Source organism: Syngnathoides biaculeatus, chromosome 11 (assembly GCF_019802595.1).
Source record: "Syngnathoides biaculeatus isolate LvHL_M chromosome 11, ASM1980259v1, whole genome shotgun sequence".
Classification (NCBI taxonomy): Eukaryota; Metazoa; Chordata; class Actinopteri; order Syngnathiformes; family Syngnathidae; genus Syngnathoides; species Syngnathoides biaculeatus.
The window spans coordinates 10,446,904-10,463,796 of record NC_084650.1 but is presented as its reverse complement, the minus strand read 5'-3'; the positions used below and the strand labels follow the sequence as shown (position 1 = coordinate 10,463,796).

General features: G+C 48.9%; 1 protein-coding gene across 1 annotated transcript; it reads left to right on the top strand.

Annotated features, from left to right (window-relative positions):
* The first annotated feature begins 959 nt into the window (after positions 1-959).
* Positions 960-11,878, top strand: bicc2 (bicaudal C homolog 2). The gene is made up of 19 exons (XM_061835655.1): positions 960-1,197; positions 3,052-3,098; positions 4,158-4,227; positions 4,307-4,386; positions 4,480-4,641; positions 4,721-4,774; positions 5,273-5,488; positions 5,566-5,817; positions 6,674-6,805; positions 6,961-7,150; positions 8,081-8,214; positions 8,286-8,485; positions 8,809-8,926; positions 9,316-9,355; positions 10,147-10,304; positions 10,614-10,803; positions 10,870-11,033; positions 11,588-11,687; positions 11,748-11,878. The coding sequence occupies exons 1-19, from the start codon at positions 960-962 to the stop codon at positions 11,876-11,878; spliced, it is 2,676 nt and encodes an 891-aa protein (XP_061691639.1).
* Positions 11,879-16,893: the final 5,015 nt, after the last annotated feature.

Below are 16,893 nucleotides of genomic sequence, written 5' to 3'. Positions count from 1 at the left end.
CCATCCATTTTCTTAGCCGCTTATCCTCACGAAGTGCTGGAGCCTATCCCAGCTGTCATTGGGCAGGAGGTGGGGTACACCCTGAACTGGTCGCCAGGCAATCGCGGGGCACATAGAGTCAAACGGACGCACTCACGATCACACCTCGGGGCAATTTAGAGTGTCCAATTAATGTTGCATGTTTTTGGGACGTGGGAGGAAACCCACGCAGGCGGGTCCGGGATCGAACCAGAGTCCTCAGAACTGTGAGGCCGATGCTTGACCAGCTGGCCACCGTGCCGCCTAAAAAGGCCTCCATTCTGCAAATTTGGTGACGAAGTGCTGCCTCCGTGAGTGAAAACACGTCACCTTTGGGAAGAACTACTTGACAAGACAATAGGGAACTGTTTTCAACTTAGTTATTATTATTGAATTTATTATTGCTCCTCAGAAGAAGAACTTTAAACTACATTCGTCGACAAATATTGAAGTCTCCTCAACGGGCTTTTTTGAGATGTCACAAATGAAGCAATCATAGCATTCTAGCTAGCACTAAAACAAATGTTTACGAAAATAATCTTGATTTCTTGTTTAAGAAATGAGAATTTGAAAATTCACAAGCTTTCACTTATTTTGCTGGAAAAGCTTCTACATGCTGGTGAAGTCAATTTTGTGACGCGCCCCCACCTGGATGTGTTTCATGTATTCCGCATGACGCGCCGTAAGAGGCGAGATGAAAACCCTGCCGCAGCTCGACACATTCCACTCGGTGCGAAGGGAGAATCGGCAGATGGGGGGAGAAAGAGAGAGAGAGAGAGAGAAAGAAAGAGAGGTTCCATTTGTGAACTGAGGGGGTGGGGGACTCAAAAGGGCTGTCACTGGCTCCCCCTTTTTCTTTGGTCCAGTTCCTCCCGTCTCCTCGGTCACACACACACACACACACACACACACACGCACAGACGAGGTTCCTCAGTCCCGCCATGGCCGACGGCACCGTCCCCGAGGAGAGTTCTCCCGACCGGGGATCGAGCGCGGGGCCCGAAGGCTCGGACACCGAGCCTGAGCCCGGCGAGGCCCGCCGTGACGGAGAGGACGAGGAAGTGCAGCAAGAGACGGCGGCGGCGGGGCCGCGGAACGCCGGAGGTCAGAGTGCGGATCCCGAGCGGGTCGAGGAGCGCTTCAGGATCAATCGGAAGAAGTTGGAGGCCATGTTGTACGGTGAGCCGACGGGCGCAGCGCGGCGTGTCCGCATCACTTTTCGGTTTTGAACCATTTTTGCTGGGTTGAGGCAAATGTCATCAAATGGGATTTGCTGTAACCTCAGCAACGGAGCAGAAGTGGGCCGGGGGGGCAGCAAGATACGTTTGGCTATTTGCTGATCGATTTGGCGTTCATCTAATCACGTGTACACCAAACTTCTCCCTATTCAAATTGAAGCAGAGAGCAGCGGTGGCGTCTTTGAGCAGAAAAAAAAGGCAACGTGACCTTTGACCCCAGGTTAAAAGCAGCAAAAACGAGGACTTGTACTGATAATATTGCGCTCGTTGAAGTTGAAGGCAGGTACTGACGTCCACATGATCAGAAGGCAGCACCATTCTCTCTACTCAGAGCCCAACTTCGGCTCGGGGGACTGGAACAAACCACTTCTGAAAGAAAAGGGGCCTGCTGGATTTGAAGGTTTTTCACTTTTCAAATGTGGTTTTTTTTTTTTTTTTTTTTTTGATGTCTCAAATGACAGCGATCTGTTTGAGAGGTATCGAGTTTGCCGCGTGAGTCGAGATACAAGCCGTCGGCCGGCTTGGAATTAACAAAAGTAACGGTGGAGAAACTCGAGTATCCGTATTTACTTTTCTGGCAACTTTTTACTTTTACTCGCTACATTTGAAAACAGATGATGAGGTTCATGATTTTTTTCAGAAGCTTTTTTTTCTCCCATCACATTTACCATTTTAATAACATAATTTTTTTTCCACTTCTACTGAAGTACCAATTGTGAAGTTTCTTGGTTGTCCGAATGAAGTCTTTTACGGGGCCCCAGTCAGCCTTTAAGTATTCTATCTGGTCAGATCTCTTTGACCGGGAGGGACTGGAGCGTGTATTTTCCTACCCGATACCCCCCAGTTCTGTAGCTGCTGTGTAATCTTTGGGGTCTTTGCATCGCTAAATGCCATTGACGTCATTAGCCGTTTCCCGGCTAATTTGTGGCCGCCCTCGTCGATGTCACCTTCTCTCTCCGCCCTTTGCTATTCTCTGTCCATTCCTCAGCACCAGCCAGTGTTACCCATAGCGATGAGGGGTCGGGGGGCGTCGGGGGTCGGCGGTATGAAGCCCGGGCGCCGCTCCGCAACCTTGCAAATGTCAGAGTGAAGCCGTGGCCTTTTAAAATTGTTTATGTTCCAAGCAATTTCTCCTTCCTTTTGTGCCCGTTGCTAAGCTAACGTCAACATTTGAAAGCTGTCGGCGGAGTTTAACGCTAATCACACAAACGCTCGCGATCGGGAGTCTGGAAAGGTTTGTTGGAAATCACACAAAAAGGGGGAAACATTTCTTTCAAGATTCACAAAGGCGCAGGGAAAAGTTTGGTTCAATTTTCAGATAAGTTGGAAATGCACTTGAGAAGTCTTACGGATAACGCGGGTCGTCTGCCCGACTTCCTGGGTTGAGTTGCTACCGGATGACCGCGTGAACGCGAGTGTGATCGGTCGTCTAGAATGAGCGGCCCGTGATCGGCGAGTGAGCCGCGACCGTTGCGGGGGCGTCGTCCGCTCGATGCCGGACTCTCACCGGGATGAGGGATGTACTACGTGGACGGAGGCACGAGATCCATTCAAAATATGTATCAAATGCAGAAAAATGAAAAAGATGACAAATACTTCAGGTTTTTATGTATAGCATCATGCTAATAAGTTCATAAAAGAAAGCATAAACGCGCAAGCGATTCGGTCAGTTGGAGTCGATGCAAGTACAAAACGTAGACTTGGGGAAATATTGTATTTCTGGACAACGGGATGTTGAGGTGGAAAACAATAATTGGAGCTTTATTTGTGTTGGTGTTTGAATTGTTTGTTTCAGCTCCCAAGAGTGGAGACGCAGTGACGGGCGAGGAGTTTTTTGAGAAAGTAAGTCTGACCATCACTTTGCAATTGGAAAAGCAAAACACAAATGAAAGTTGTTGCGCAAAAAATTAGTACGCATTCTCATAGTTGCACGTTTCAACGTCTGGGCAGCTTTCGCCCGTGCATTTCATACACAAAAAAATTGAAAACAAATACCAAAAGGCAATTTTCAAAAGTAGACAAATGAAAAGGCATCTTGCTTCAGTGACTAAAAGAACAAACATTGTTTTGAAATGATGGCTTTAAAATTTCGTATTATAATCATGAAACAAAAAAAAAAAAAAAAAGGTTTTTAACCCGGACTTCAAAAAAATCTGACTTGACTTCTTTTGTCGTCTTCGATACAACCCGTTTGGTGTAGAGCAAACTCATTGTTGTTCCGGTTTCCCTCAGAGGGCCGTTATGACTGAACGGAACGAAAATATGCAATCATCTCGTCATAATTACATCATCAATTTATGAACTAGTTTTGGAATCAGAAATCAAGGGGAATGTGTATTCACGTTTGGTAACACAAAAAATGCTTGTAATATCTCAACTTTCGGCTTGTCCCGTTTCAGGGTCGCCCCAGCGTGTCACCTCAGACGAAAGGCTCATATTTGTTTGGCACACTTTTTACGCCGGATTCCCTTCCTGACCGGAGTGGGGCAGTTTGAAATTTTGGTACAGATTTTTACGAGAATCACACTCTAGATTTGGCTTTGCGGGCCACATAAAACCATGTGGCGAGCCGGATCTGTCCCTCTGGGCCTTGTGTTTGAAACCCGCTTGTGTAGAGCAAGAACAGAGTTTTGCTTTGGACTTTAACTCTGCGCTGACCTGAGTTCTTTATTTCATTCACGGCATTCCGGGATTTGCACACCAGCATCAGAACCGGTTTGTTCCGTAGCCGACCGGGAGCCGGCGTGAAGACGAGAACGGGAGGAATACGCAACGCGTAATCGGAGCGATTACGGTCTTTGAAATGCAAAAGAGGCTTTGTATTCATACACTGTGGCGGCAGAATACAGTGACCGACGCCGTCCTCGCGGTCGCTCTCCTCCATTGTTTTGGCCTTCGCAGGTGATGAAAGAAACCGACACTCAGGTGAAATGGCCGTCCAAGTTGAAGATTGGTGCCAAGTCGAAGAAAGGTGCCGAATTCTTCTCCTCACATTTCCTCCACAGCCGTTTGCGCGAAACCTTCGAGCTATTCCGTCGTTCTTTTGCCAGACCCGCACGTGAAGGTGGAAGGGAAGAAAGAAAATGTTCTGGAAGCTAAAAAGAAGATTCTAGAAGTCCTAGAAACCAGGGTGAGGCTTCAGCGTCACTTCAAACTGCAACCGGCGCGGACGCGAGAGCTCAGGCTCCAGTTTCCCCGTCTTGATGGCTTTGAAATCCTCCAGGCAAACAAGGTGACTCTGAAAATGGACGTGGCCTACACGGAGCACTCCCACGTCATCGGCAAAGGTGGCGGAAACATCAAGAAGGTGATGGAAGTCACTTCCTGTCACATCCACTTCCCAGACTCCAACCGCCACAATGCGGCCGCGGAGAAAAGCAACCAGGTGGCGACGCCGAACCGAAGGGAGCAATTGGGAGAGAAGAAACTTCATATGAGATCGTTCTCCTTCTTCCTCTCGCCAGGTGTCGATTGCTGGACCCGTCGAGGGAGTGGAAGAGGCCAGGAGGAGGATAAGAGTGAGTGGCTTCCCATTTCTAAGCTTCCGACTTCGAGAGACCGTCTCGTCACTTTTATTTAGAAGGCGCCCATTCACAAAAGAACTCATCCGAACATCACACCTCATTCATACCTGTGTTGCTGGACCGTTTGTTTTCAAATATCCATTGCTTGTGGTGCTATTTGTTCGCCTGTCTCTGGCATTTCCCATGCTGTTTTAACATCAAACCAGCCGACTTCAAGGCCAAGTTTTGGGGTTGTTTCAAGTACACGATCAATTCTTTCACGTTTTGTTTGACAGTAAACTTCAACCACTAGTGGCCTTAAGCAGCTTCAAGACTCTTTTTGAAGAATTCTTCACGAGTAACTGCTGACAAATTTTCGCTTGCATGTCAAAGGCAAAAAATGGGTCGAAAACTTGACAATCAGGTCTCTTGTATCTCAAGGCAACACTGAATTTGTCCAAGGTTGGTCTCGTCACGCGTTTTTTTTCCCCTCTCTCCCCGTTTGCCCGCCAGGCTCTGCAGCCGCTGACTTTGACGTTCGACCTGCCGGTCAGCTTGGCCCCTCAGGCCCTGCCGGACGCCGGCTCGCCTCTCATCCAGCAGGTGGTGCAGACGTTCGGGGTCAGCGTGAGCTTCAGAGCGCTGCCGCCGCAGCCTCAGGCTCAGCCCGCCTTCTTCGGGAGCTGCTGCACCGTGTGGGGCCTGCAGGGCAACGCCTCGGCGCTCAAGGTCAGAACCAGGCCCGGGGTCCGAGCTGGGGCGCGAGCTATAACCCCGGCAACGTGTTCCCGCGTGCTACCCGGCAGAAGGCCACCCGCGTCCTGATGGAGCTGCTCCTGGGTTCCGAGGTGACGGGTAGCGCCGTGAGCAGCCAGCTGGACGTCACCTCGCAGCAGCACCTCTTCTTGTTGGGGCAGAACGGCGCCCACTTCCTGAGCGTCATGCACCACACGCAGACTCAGATCATCCTACCCGACCTCAGCGCACCCCAAAACCTCCCCTCGCTGGTCATCCACGGCAGCCCCGATGGGGTGTGTCTGGCCCGGCAGCAGCTCTTGGTAAGATTTCCGTGGCTTTCTGGAAAAAGTCACTTCCCTAAGTCACCAATTTTGGGCTCAGGCCAAAGCCCTGTCTAATGTAGAAGTACTGCTTTGGCGCCATCTTGTGGCATGAGGTGACAAGGATCTACTGTGGGTTAGCGTGAGGCCAGTCCTCGTACAGTCGTAAAAGGGCGAATGGCGTCATCCTGTGGCATCTCCAGGCAGATACAAAACGTTTTGGGTAGGCGTCCATTACAGTACTGGCAAATTTTCTTCACAGTGTGATTAAGCCAAAAAAGTCACATGAACTGACACGAGCATACACAAAAGCACGGCGTGAAAGATGTCCAGACCAAGAAAAGCAGAACTGTGCCAAGATCGAGTGCAGCAGTTGCAGTTTGGCAGCCGGCTTTGAGTCACGACTGGCACGCTCTCGTTCCTTTGTCACAAAAAAACGACAGCGTCGTAAGGTCTCAGACAAAAACGCCATAATCAGATTGTACCACTTTACGATAAGTGGAGCCTACCTTTATAAAGTTGCACAAATAGCCAAAAATGGCATTATAAATACTTTATGAATGTTTTGAAGTCACATTTTACTCCGAAACATTTCCAGCAATGAATTGTCGACTCATACTGTATATCAGTGTCACATTTTAGTTAGTTAATAGTTGTGTATTTTGACCTTACGGTGCGACACTATCTGCCCAAGCATGATATCAGTCAGATGAGGTACAATTTTACGACATGGGAACTACATATAATATACAATAAGCAGAGTAGATGCATGTCAGTATCTACAATATAAGGAATTGTTGCCAAGCGGTGCGCCCGAGCAATTTTTCACCGGGTACGCACGTGTGTGCACTTACAGGACTGCCTGCCGGTGTGTTTGATGTTTGACATGCGGGACGACGCCGACGCCGATCCGTGTGCGCTGGCTCAGATGATGCAGAACCTCGGCGTCTTCATCAGTGTCAAGCCCAAAGTCAAACAGACCAACAAGGTCGCGCAGTCTTTGCATCTTTCACCTGTCTTACGTCCCCCAATCATCAACGAAAAATCAGATTTTGCTTTCCTTTGATTCCACTTAGGTAGTGTGCCCCCCCACCCCAAATATTCCAAGATGTAAAATCGTTAACGGTTGCGTATTTATTGCAGTCGGTGGTGGTGAAAGGCCTGGAGAGGAATATCCAGTGCCTTTACGAAGCCCGCCGCCGGTTGCTGGGCTTGGATTCTTGCGACGCCACCAGGGCGAGCAAGGTGACCCCTGACCCCGTCCTGGCGGGCAACGAGCTGACCAGCTATTGGCTCAACATGCTGCTGCAGCAGCTGCGGCTCTCCGAACACGGTGAGCTCGCGTTTCCTCGACGCTCCCGTTTCGCCGACATCTTTTCAAATCTCAACTCACTCAGGAATTAATTTTCACGAAGGCGCAGACCAAAATCTTACCTTCACATTTGTAACTATTTTATTATAATGGAGAAATATTTTGAATGCACACAAATCAACAACAACAAAAAAAATCCATATCTCAATTGAAAATCCACATTGTTTCCTCCATCCATCCATTTTCTTTGCCGCTTATCCTCATGAGCGTCGCGGGGAATGCTGGCGCCTATCCCAGCTATCAACGGGCAAGAGGCGGGGTGCACCTTGAACTGGTCGCCAGCCAATCGCAGGGCACATAGAGACAGACAGTCGCACTCACAATCACACCGACGGGCAATTGCGAGTCTCCGATTAATGTTGCACGTTTTTGGGATGTGGGAGGAAACCGGAGTGCCCACCCGGAGAAAAGCCACGCAGGCACGGGGAGAACATGCAAACTCCACACAGGCGGGGCCGGGATTGAACCCGGGTCCTCAGAACTGTGAGGCCAGCGCTTTACCAGCTGATCCACTGTACCACCACGTTGCTTAATTTTTGGTCAAATTCCAAACATTTCGTTGTCTTGTCCGTGCGTCTCTCCCTAAAAAAAAAAAAAAAACAGCAAGCATCTCCGTTCATTTCTGGAACAGTCGTCATTTTTTATTAGATTGCGTCATGTCCTTGCCCACAGAGAAGGTCCCCCTTGATCGGTCGCATTCCGAATGAACGTTTTGAGCCCTTTTAATGGGATGACGATGATATTTGCGCAGACACTGTTGGAATCGGCACAGTGGGCATAAACTAAAATGACTTTGTCATCATTTTCAGCCCAAAATGCTGACAAGCTGTTTTGCATTCTTTCCCCACCGCGCGCCTGTTTCAAAGAACTGTGTTCCGTTCCGATAAACAGGGCCCGTACCTGCTCCTATTCCGGAAATTCTAAGCGGCCCGAAGGCCCGTCCGTCGCCTCCGCCCGGGCTGCCTGCCCCCACTGAAGAAGGGAGGGCGGGACTGAAGGGAACAGACAGCCGTCCGCTGGAGAAGGTGCTTCAAAAACCTTCAGTACAACAAGAGAACCACACGTGTGGGTCCAAAATGTGGCTTCTTTACTGCAGATCCTAGAGAACGATGACCAGTCTGGCCAATCAGACGACGACAGTTCTAAGCACACGCTGATGACGACGCCACCGGAGGACACGTTGAACTTCCCCAGAGCGACGCCGATGGGCCGGAGGGGGAGTCTGCAGGGTCCCGAGACCGGCAAAGTTTTCAACCCGACCAGACGCCACTCCACGGGTCAGGCGTTTACGAGCAGGTGCGAAAGCGCCAGGACGACGGCAGACCTGAAACCGCCATCTGAAACTTGCACCTTTATCGTAGTTAGCTCGTATTAGCGCCGTCGTTTCATTCCTCCGCTGACCTCACTCAGGTCGCAAGGTCGCAAGTCAGATGGAGTCCAGTTGACTTCGACCGGGAGGCGGAGAACACCTTGGACTGATCGTATCATATCCAAGCGTATAAATGCCGGGGTTGCAATTTTCCTCCACGTAGTACGTGGTTCTGTTGTGCTGTGTGTGTTGGCTCTGTTGTAATACTTCCCCTCACCCCCGTCTGCGTGTTATCTCCCGAATGCACAAGGATGCAAAACGCAGAATCGGAGCGAGGACGGCCGGAGCGCAGGAGCGGCCCGAGGGGAGACCCGATGCCGCCGCCGCCGCCGCCGCCGGACCCTCGCGCGGAACTCTCCGAGTCCCAGGTGCAAAACAACATGCGCGTCTGATCGCGGACGGGACCGTTGTGCAAATTTACACTTGAGCAGTACACGCATTGCATCCGGCCCACATAAAGGAACGCAACAAGGAAGACGTGTTGGACCACTGGAGGTTTTACCTACGCTGCTTTCCGACTGACTTGTGGGTGCTCAAATGAGATCTTAATGATCATTTTTCACGTTCCGAAGTAACGCGGAAGTATGAACAGGCTTGCCGTCGCAGCTCTTCCAGGAAGTGCTGCGTAAGCATCGGTACATGCTGTACAGGAAGTGCAACCTGCCTGCACTCACCGCGGGGTTTGCGGGGGGGGGGGGGGGTCTTGGGGATAATGAGATTTCGTTTCATGCATTACTTACCCATTTCATTTCTGTAGGTTGATGACTACGAGAAGAAGAAATTGCTGGCGACCAGAGGTTGGTGCCGCGAAATGTTGAATTCTTCTTCTTCTTGTCGGTTGCTTCTGGCCCAAAGCTGATCCACAATCGGTCGATCTGCGCCCGGCGGATCCACTGGGAGGCAAAACTCTCAAACAAACGATTCACCCGTCAAGAGTTAGATACATTCGACAACAACAACAAAAAAAAGTACAAAAGTTCAAAGAGTTGAAACTCGTACCGTTTTACGCCAATACTCCCGTCCAGCCATCTTTGTTACATTTTACGGCAAAATAAAAGAAAAATTCCTGCTTTTGAATGTAGCGCTCGCTGACAATATCAGAAAAATGATTCTGATTCTGACAAAGTGGATTTGTTATTATTATGAATTTTTATTCATACTTTTACTTCCAATATTAAAACAGATTTTCTATCAAGTACTTAACACTAAAAGTGTAGTAGATGCTGTTACTCAAGTACAATAGAGGTTCTCTAATTTGAGTTTTTGTACTGTATTACTTCAAAAACATTTTGCTTGTCAAGATCTACCATCGTGACCAACGTTCAAATACGGCACCATAAGCAAAATTACCTTAATTTAAGCCACTATAACATCAGATGCATTTTGTACAGTAGCACAAGACTCGTCCGTTCAACCTTTTCTGAATCATTGAATGAAAATGGATGGTGCATAAGTTCAACCAAAATTCTCCCTTGAGAAATGTTTCAACGCAAAGAATTCTTCAAGATGAAATGCGATTGAGGTTCAATACTGTACGCGATGGAAGCGCCTGTTGCACGTCAGCCGCTCCTGTGATGTTCCCGTGCAGCGATGCAGAGGAAGCCGGTGGTGACCGAAGTCCGAACCCCCACGGACACCTGGAGCGGTCTCGGCTTTTCCAAGTCAATGCCGGCCGAAGCCGCCAAGGAGCTCCGGAACGTCGGCCGTCGCAGTTACAAGCACTACGTGAGCTCAGCCAGCGGCCAGGTACCCATCGGCAATTGAGCTGCCTCGGCAGATTTTTATTTTATTTTTTTTTTCAACAAATGATGCCGTTGACTGTTTTTACAGCTCCCTCGAGAAAGCCCCCCCCTTTGTTACTGAACCGTGTGCTGAAAAATGTGCCAATTTGAAATGCTCGACTAGCCGCGATCTGATTGCGTCAACATCATTCTGCTTACCCGACTTCTTCCACCTCATTAAAAAACAAACAATCAAACAAACTCAAATGGACGTATAAAACTCGAGTGGCAGACGAGATTGTTGGTGATTATGTAATCAATCTCCTCCCGGTAGTCGTGGGCCAGTCAGAACGGGAGCAATTCGGACAACTGGAGGGACAGACGCGGATCCCATCCCGCCTCCTCGTCCTCGTCCTCCTCCTGCTCTTCCTCTTCCTCGCCGTCCTCCCCCCCGCCCACGACCTTCTCACCCCCCTCCCACTTCCCCACCTTTGCAGCCAACAGAAACAGAAGTGGCAAACCCCGTAAGTCCTCGTCGGCTCGTTTGGATCGAATGGCAAAGACGCGTATTAAGGTCGGGATGTTCCCAGCGGACGCCTTCCCGGGTTGCAACTACTTTGACGAGGTGTGCTCATCCAGGAGGGCGTCTACCTGCAGCCGGCGTAGCCCCTCCCCCCTGACGACGGACGACCTGCCGGAGCTCCTCGGCCAACTGGGCTTGATCAAGTACATTGACGTGCTGGAGCAACAAGAGGTAGGTGGGGGGGGGGGGGGGGGGGGGTCGGGGAGGTCGGGGAGGTCGGGGACGTGAATCGACCGCGTTGTGATCGCATTTACATTTTGAAACTTCAAGGCGCATATTTGACATTGGGAAAAATCTCAGACGGATACGATGGTTCAACGGAAACAACAAACCCGGCGAGCGAAATAGAAAAAGATTGAAGGGACAACGAGGCACACCTGGACAAGACACGAGCGGCCGGAGGGAGCTGAATGGTTGACGCGAGGAAAGGTGGAGACAGACCAAAAAAAAAAAAAAAAAAAAGCAAACCAGCGAGACAAGAACGTGAGAAACTCGACAATACATAAAACTAAAAAACAAATACAGTAAATAAATCACGACAGACACAAGTAGAGAGTTGCTGAAGACTGCAATACGTCGTCGTGACCTACCGGAATACGCAGTCCAGTCGAGTACGAGGGCGTTTCGCTGCCGACGTACGCAAAAGTGAAATCCTCCCACACGTGGTCCATATTCCGGTAAATTCCTCCACTCCACCCCCCTCCCATTTCTGTGTTTTCCTTCAGATCGACTACCAGACCTTCCTGACGCTGTCTGACGACGACCTGAAGGAAGTGGGCGTGTCCACCTTTGGCGCCAGGCGCAAGATGCTCTTGGCCATCTCAGGTAGTCGCGACCTGGCATCCCTCATCGAAACGAAAACGACGTCTTCGTCTCCCCGTCCAGACCTGAACAAGAGCAAGAGGAGGCCTTCGGACGCGGCCGGCGTGAAGTCCGGCTACCTGGAAGGCGGCGCCAGCGGCCGACTGCCTCGGATCGCAGACATGGAAGTCGCTGCCCTGAGTAACCGCTGGTGAAAGGAAATCTTGACCCGGTCCCGTCTTCTCAAGTGTGGAACGGACGGAACGAAAAGACAACGTCGTCTAGTCGTGTGCGTCGCAGCAGCGGCAACCAGATTCCAAAGCTTTTGATACAAAAATCGAGACGAGGAGGCCTTCTCTTCCGAACTTCTGTTTTTAAAAGAAAAACAAACATGACGCACAACTTTCATGTGCCATTTTTCAGCCAAAATAATCATTTTCAGGCTGTCTGTGTTCACCATTACTTTCACGCAAATGTAAAAAAGATACTGATCGACACTTTACTGGGACACTAAATCAAACGAAAGCTAAGAAATTGAAGTCGATCACTGGCACAAACGCGACAAGCCAAAAAGGTCCACCAGAGGGCGGAAAAGTCAGCTTTGTGTAGCCTGAACAAGTTTTAAGTGAATTAGAGCTGCTAGCATGGGAGAGGGAACTGCTGGTAACAAATGGATTTACACAGCAAAAAAAAAAAAAAAAACGATAAGCCTAAAGTCCAATTGTAGTTGTGGAACTGCTTTTAATTTGGTTCCCTCATTTGACACTTTGAATTGACGGGATCCTCAGTGCAACAGGGCCCGTGAGTCATTTCCTGCTCACTTCATTTGCTGAGGGGCGCCTCCGCAATTTGATGCTGTCACGGGGGTGCCGGCTCGCTACCAGAGCGTTAAATGAAAACAGTGCGAGCGCTTTCCAAATATGCAGATCAAGAACGGAGGGCTTGCCTAAGACCCGGCTGCAAATGATGCCCCGAAATCGCCACGGCGAGGTTCACGCGCTCCCGGCAGCTCGAGCGCGACAATGTGCGCTGGGCCTTGACAGATTAGCGGGAGATCATCCCCACTCATTATCACGTCCGCGCCAATGATATAGGCGGCCTTCAGAGTGGCGAACCTGCGATGTGGTCGGCGGGCCTCTCCGGCGCTGACTGCTTCGTATTCTGCCAGGTCGCCAATTGCTCTCCCGGGTTCGGCGCCGGTTACCGTCGGCCTTTGATCAGGCAGCTAGCATGAGCGCTAAGTGGAGGAAACTGCAGCACAGTTTTGCAAAGTCTTCTGCATTTGCGGCGCTGCCTTGAGATGCAAGTTGTTACGTGACCACGCTCGGGACTCAAAACGCTCATATCTCAAATCATCGTTCCCCACTGAAATGGAAACGCCATCAATCCCTCTGAGACTCCCGAAAAAAAAAAAATAAATCCATTTTCAGTTTTCAACACTAACCTGAAAAAACACTTTTTTAAAAAAAAAATATTGTTCTTCACTTTAGAAAAATATTCCATATTCAGATATTTTAAAAGAATCTAAAGAAACAGTTTAGACCACTTTTTGTTTTTTTTTGCTTCACTTCAATGGATGTTGCTCTCCTCCTGGTGTGTCTGCCTTGGCCACCATCAGGGGGCAGTACAATAAAGACAGAGACGAATACGTAATGAGACACACCTTTCAAAATGTTCGACTTCAGTCTTGTCAGAGCATAAAATCTTCTCCCAACAGTCTTGAGTTTCATGTTTTGTTTTTGTAAATGTGAGATGAGCTTTTGTGCTCATTTTAGTCAGCCGCGGATGCCGTTTTCGCCCAGTCTCTTCCTTTATCGTTGAGTCGTGAACAGAGCCAAGGGAGGACTGCGGATCTTTAGATGTTGTCCTGGTTTCCTTTGGGAGTCTTCACTGTGCTCCCGGCGCCTTTTTTGTAGCCCGGCCAATCCTGCACTTGCAATTTAAGTGAAGATCCGCCGATGTTCGGTTCAGCGTTCACCCCCCCCCAAAAAAAAAAAAAAAAAAAAAATCAACTTTTTGCTGGTTTTTGTATTCAGGCCAAACAGTAACAGTCATGTCTGTGTGAGATTTGCAATCCTCCAGGTCAGAGGAATGCGCAAATGTTAAATTGAGGGAAATGTCCGCTTCTTATTTGTTGAAGAAGGTTTGACATAAATATTGTGAGCCCGAATTGAAAAACTTTGGAACCGAGACCGCTTTTGCATTAAAGCTGAAATGTCTTCAAACAAACAAGAAGATTTCACTTGTCTAAAATTGAAGTTTCGCGTACGTTAAGAGCATGGCAAAAGTGCTATTTTCACGCCAGGCCACTAGATGGCGACGGCACTTTGTCGAGAACCCTTTGTATTTCGCTTTCAGTGTATGAACGAATGCGAGTGTGAGGCTCGCATCCGGGTTGGAGACTGCCTATCGCCTCCATCTGTCCGCAACCCCGAACTCGATACGCCGCATCGAAGACGGATGAATGTCGGACGTTTCGGACTCCAAAAGGCCGTTGACATGACAACGAACGCCCCAAATGACTCACGATAACCTCACCGCTGACAGCATTGACAATATACTTGTGAGGGATGAAAGGAATGCCTTGCTTTGGGAAGATTTTTGTCTTTTTTTTTTTTTAGCTCCATTCTGAGAGGAAGCAAATAGAACCAGATGACAGGTTTTATGCGTACGCAATAGCGGGAGAACTCAAACAATGGAAAAGTACCCTGAAATTCAAGCAGGAGTCTAAAAACCTCAATAAATGGGTCTTAACTTCTTGGCGGGAGAGTTCCTCTTGCAACAATCCGGCCAAGCACGCAAACGAGCTGGAAGCCATCATTCCGATTTGCTGCATCGTTTCCTCATAACGGCGACGTATCCAGGATTGACATTATTAAAGTGAGTCATAAACGTGGCCTACATAAAATGGTGACAGACGCCACTTCTAAGCAGCGCAACAACAAAACCGCACGATGACGACTGTCACTAAACGGAATCGTGACATTTTGGCGGCGAGGCGGAAAGCCGCTTGAGCGACATCTCCGGTCATTAGTGAGGATGATGCGCCGTGGCGTGACTACAAAGGAATATGAATTGGGCTGCAGTTTGCCTTCGCGTCATTTTCAGACGCGGGAGGCAGCGGCTTAAAGCCAAGTTCATCCCCAAAAAAAAAAAAAAAAAAAAAAAAAAAGAAGAAAATCTCAACATGACCAGCAGGCAAACGGCGGAAATACAAACTTAGCAATTAAATCGGGAGCAGGGAGGGATTTGCATCATTTGAAAGGGCGCGCGGGGATAAAACTGAGTAAAATGAAAAATGGATGGATGGATAAATTACTTTTATCGCTCGTAAATAAACTCATTCAGTAAAGAATCGAAATGGCCCCCAGAGCGTCCGTCAATGTTTTTTGTATGCAGTACAACTTAAAAAAAAAGGCAGCGGTGCCTTGAGATAAGAGTGACCAGAGTTTGTTATGAAAATGATGAATACATATTACTAGGAGAAGAAATTCTTCTATTCTTCTTTGGGACTGCAAGTCTGCGCAATACCGCCACCTGGTGGTCGAGGCAGGCCAGAAGCGCCAGCACGAGGAATTGAATTGAAGCACTAAATCATGGCCCATTTATATTTGCTTGAATTCTGTTATTATTGTTTTTACCAAGTCAAGCATAAAGTGATATTTTTCATGCTCATAGTTTATTTCAGGAGGGGGTTACAAAGGGATTCATGTTTTTTTTTTAAATTTCAATAGGAAAATTATATTTGAGATACAGGCGCTTTGAGTCACGAGCATAGTCACGGACAAATCACACTCTTATCTCAAGGCACCAGTATATATTCTCTTTTTGTGTTGTGGGAAATAGAAATACAGAATTCAATAAATATTAGCTAGAAACTTGCAATCAACTGAAGTTGATATTAACACCTGGCGTGAGAGGCTGCTATTATAATTCATCGACATTTTGTTGAGAAGAAGAATTTCCAAGAAGAAGAAGAAACAGGATCAGTAGGCAAAGTTTTGAGGGGTCACAGGTGGGCAGTGGCCATCCCCAGAAGCCCCACTGCCGCTTTTCGGGGAAAAACGAAAGGTCACGAGGAAAAGGGACGAAAGGGGGGTAAAAAGCTCCCAGAGGCCAAGCAACTGATTGGAGTGAGTTGCAAGTGCAGAGGGACATCAAAGTTGAAAGTGAGCCCCCGCCGTGTGATGTCCGCATCCTTTTGGAGGTGAAAAAAAAAATAGACCAATCCCATCTCCTTCAATCACGTCAAATTAAAAGCACCTTTTATCGCGGCATCGCTGGCTGTCCGAACGCGATCCGGATCGCACACTTCTGTGCTCTTCTGGCCTTTGCGGTTCCGCTCCCGCACCCGTTTCAGGTCCCTTCTAAGCGCACACGTTGCTTTGTTTTAGCGTGAGGGTCAGAAAGTTGCCCTCGTTGCTCTGTCTGCGATATTGCGTACGCTCATCACTTTGCACGAGGGGTGTTGCGGAGGGAGCACCTGTCACTGCCAGGAGGGGTGTGGCCCGGTCACCGCTTTGGGCGCTGCCACCTCTGCCACTCGTCACAGCCGTTGCGCATTCGGCACGTTAATTGAACATGTATTTATGTTAGCCTAACCCTACGTCACGGGCAATTGGCAGTTCATTGAGTTTGTACTGTGTTACCGTGTGAGGACAACTTCTGCAATAAAACCAACTGTACATTATGCCTTTGTCTCGGAGTCCAGCATTTGGGTCCACCCACGTACCGATGCCACGTGACAGCGCCAGTTGCACGGGACAGCAACGCGCTGCTCATGAGCGTTTACGGCGTACCCGGCCGGCTATTTACTGTTGATAATTGAGGGCCACCAGAATTGCTTTGTTTCGCTACAGTACAATATTATACAGCGCCATTTTTCGGAAAAGATGAATTGAGTGCGAGCGTGAAGTGTTTTGAGTTAAGAGCATGGTCCCGGAACAAATTCAACTTTGTAATTCCAAGGTGGGGAATCGCAAAGTATCTGGAATCAAGCTCCAAAATGGTCAAGAATATTTCTTTCAGGTTGCAGACGGTGTGGGCGTGTTGCTGACCCCCCCCCCCCCCCCCCCCCGGATGTTTTAGCTGCTCACGGGCTGCGGAGAGGCAGCCTCGGCCCCAGCAGCCGTGCCAATTTCACCCTATTTGAACTTCAGCGGGACAACGCGCTGCTGTGGGCGCCAAAGATGAATTCTCCACACAAACACAGACAGAGCGGTAAGGTTCA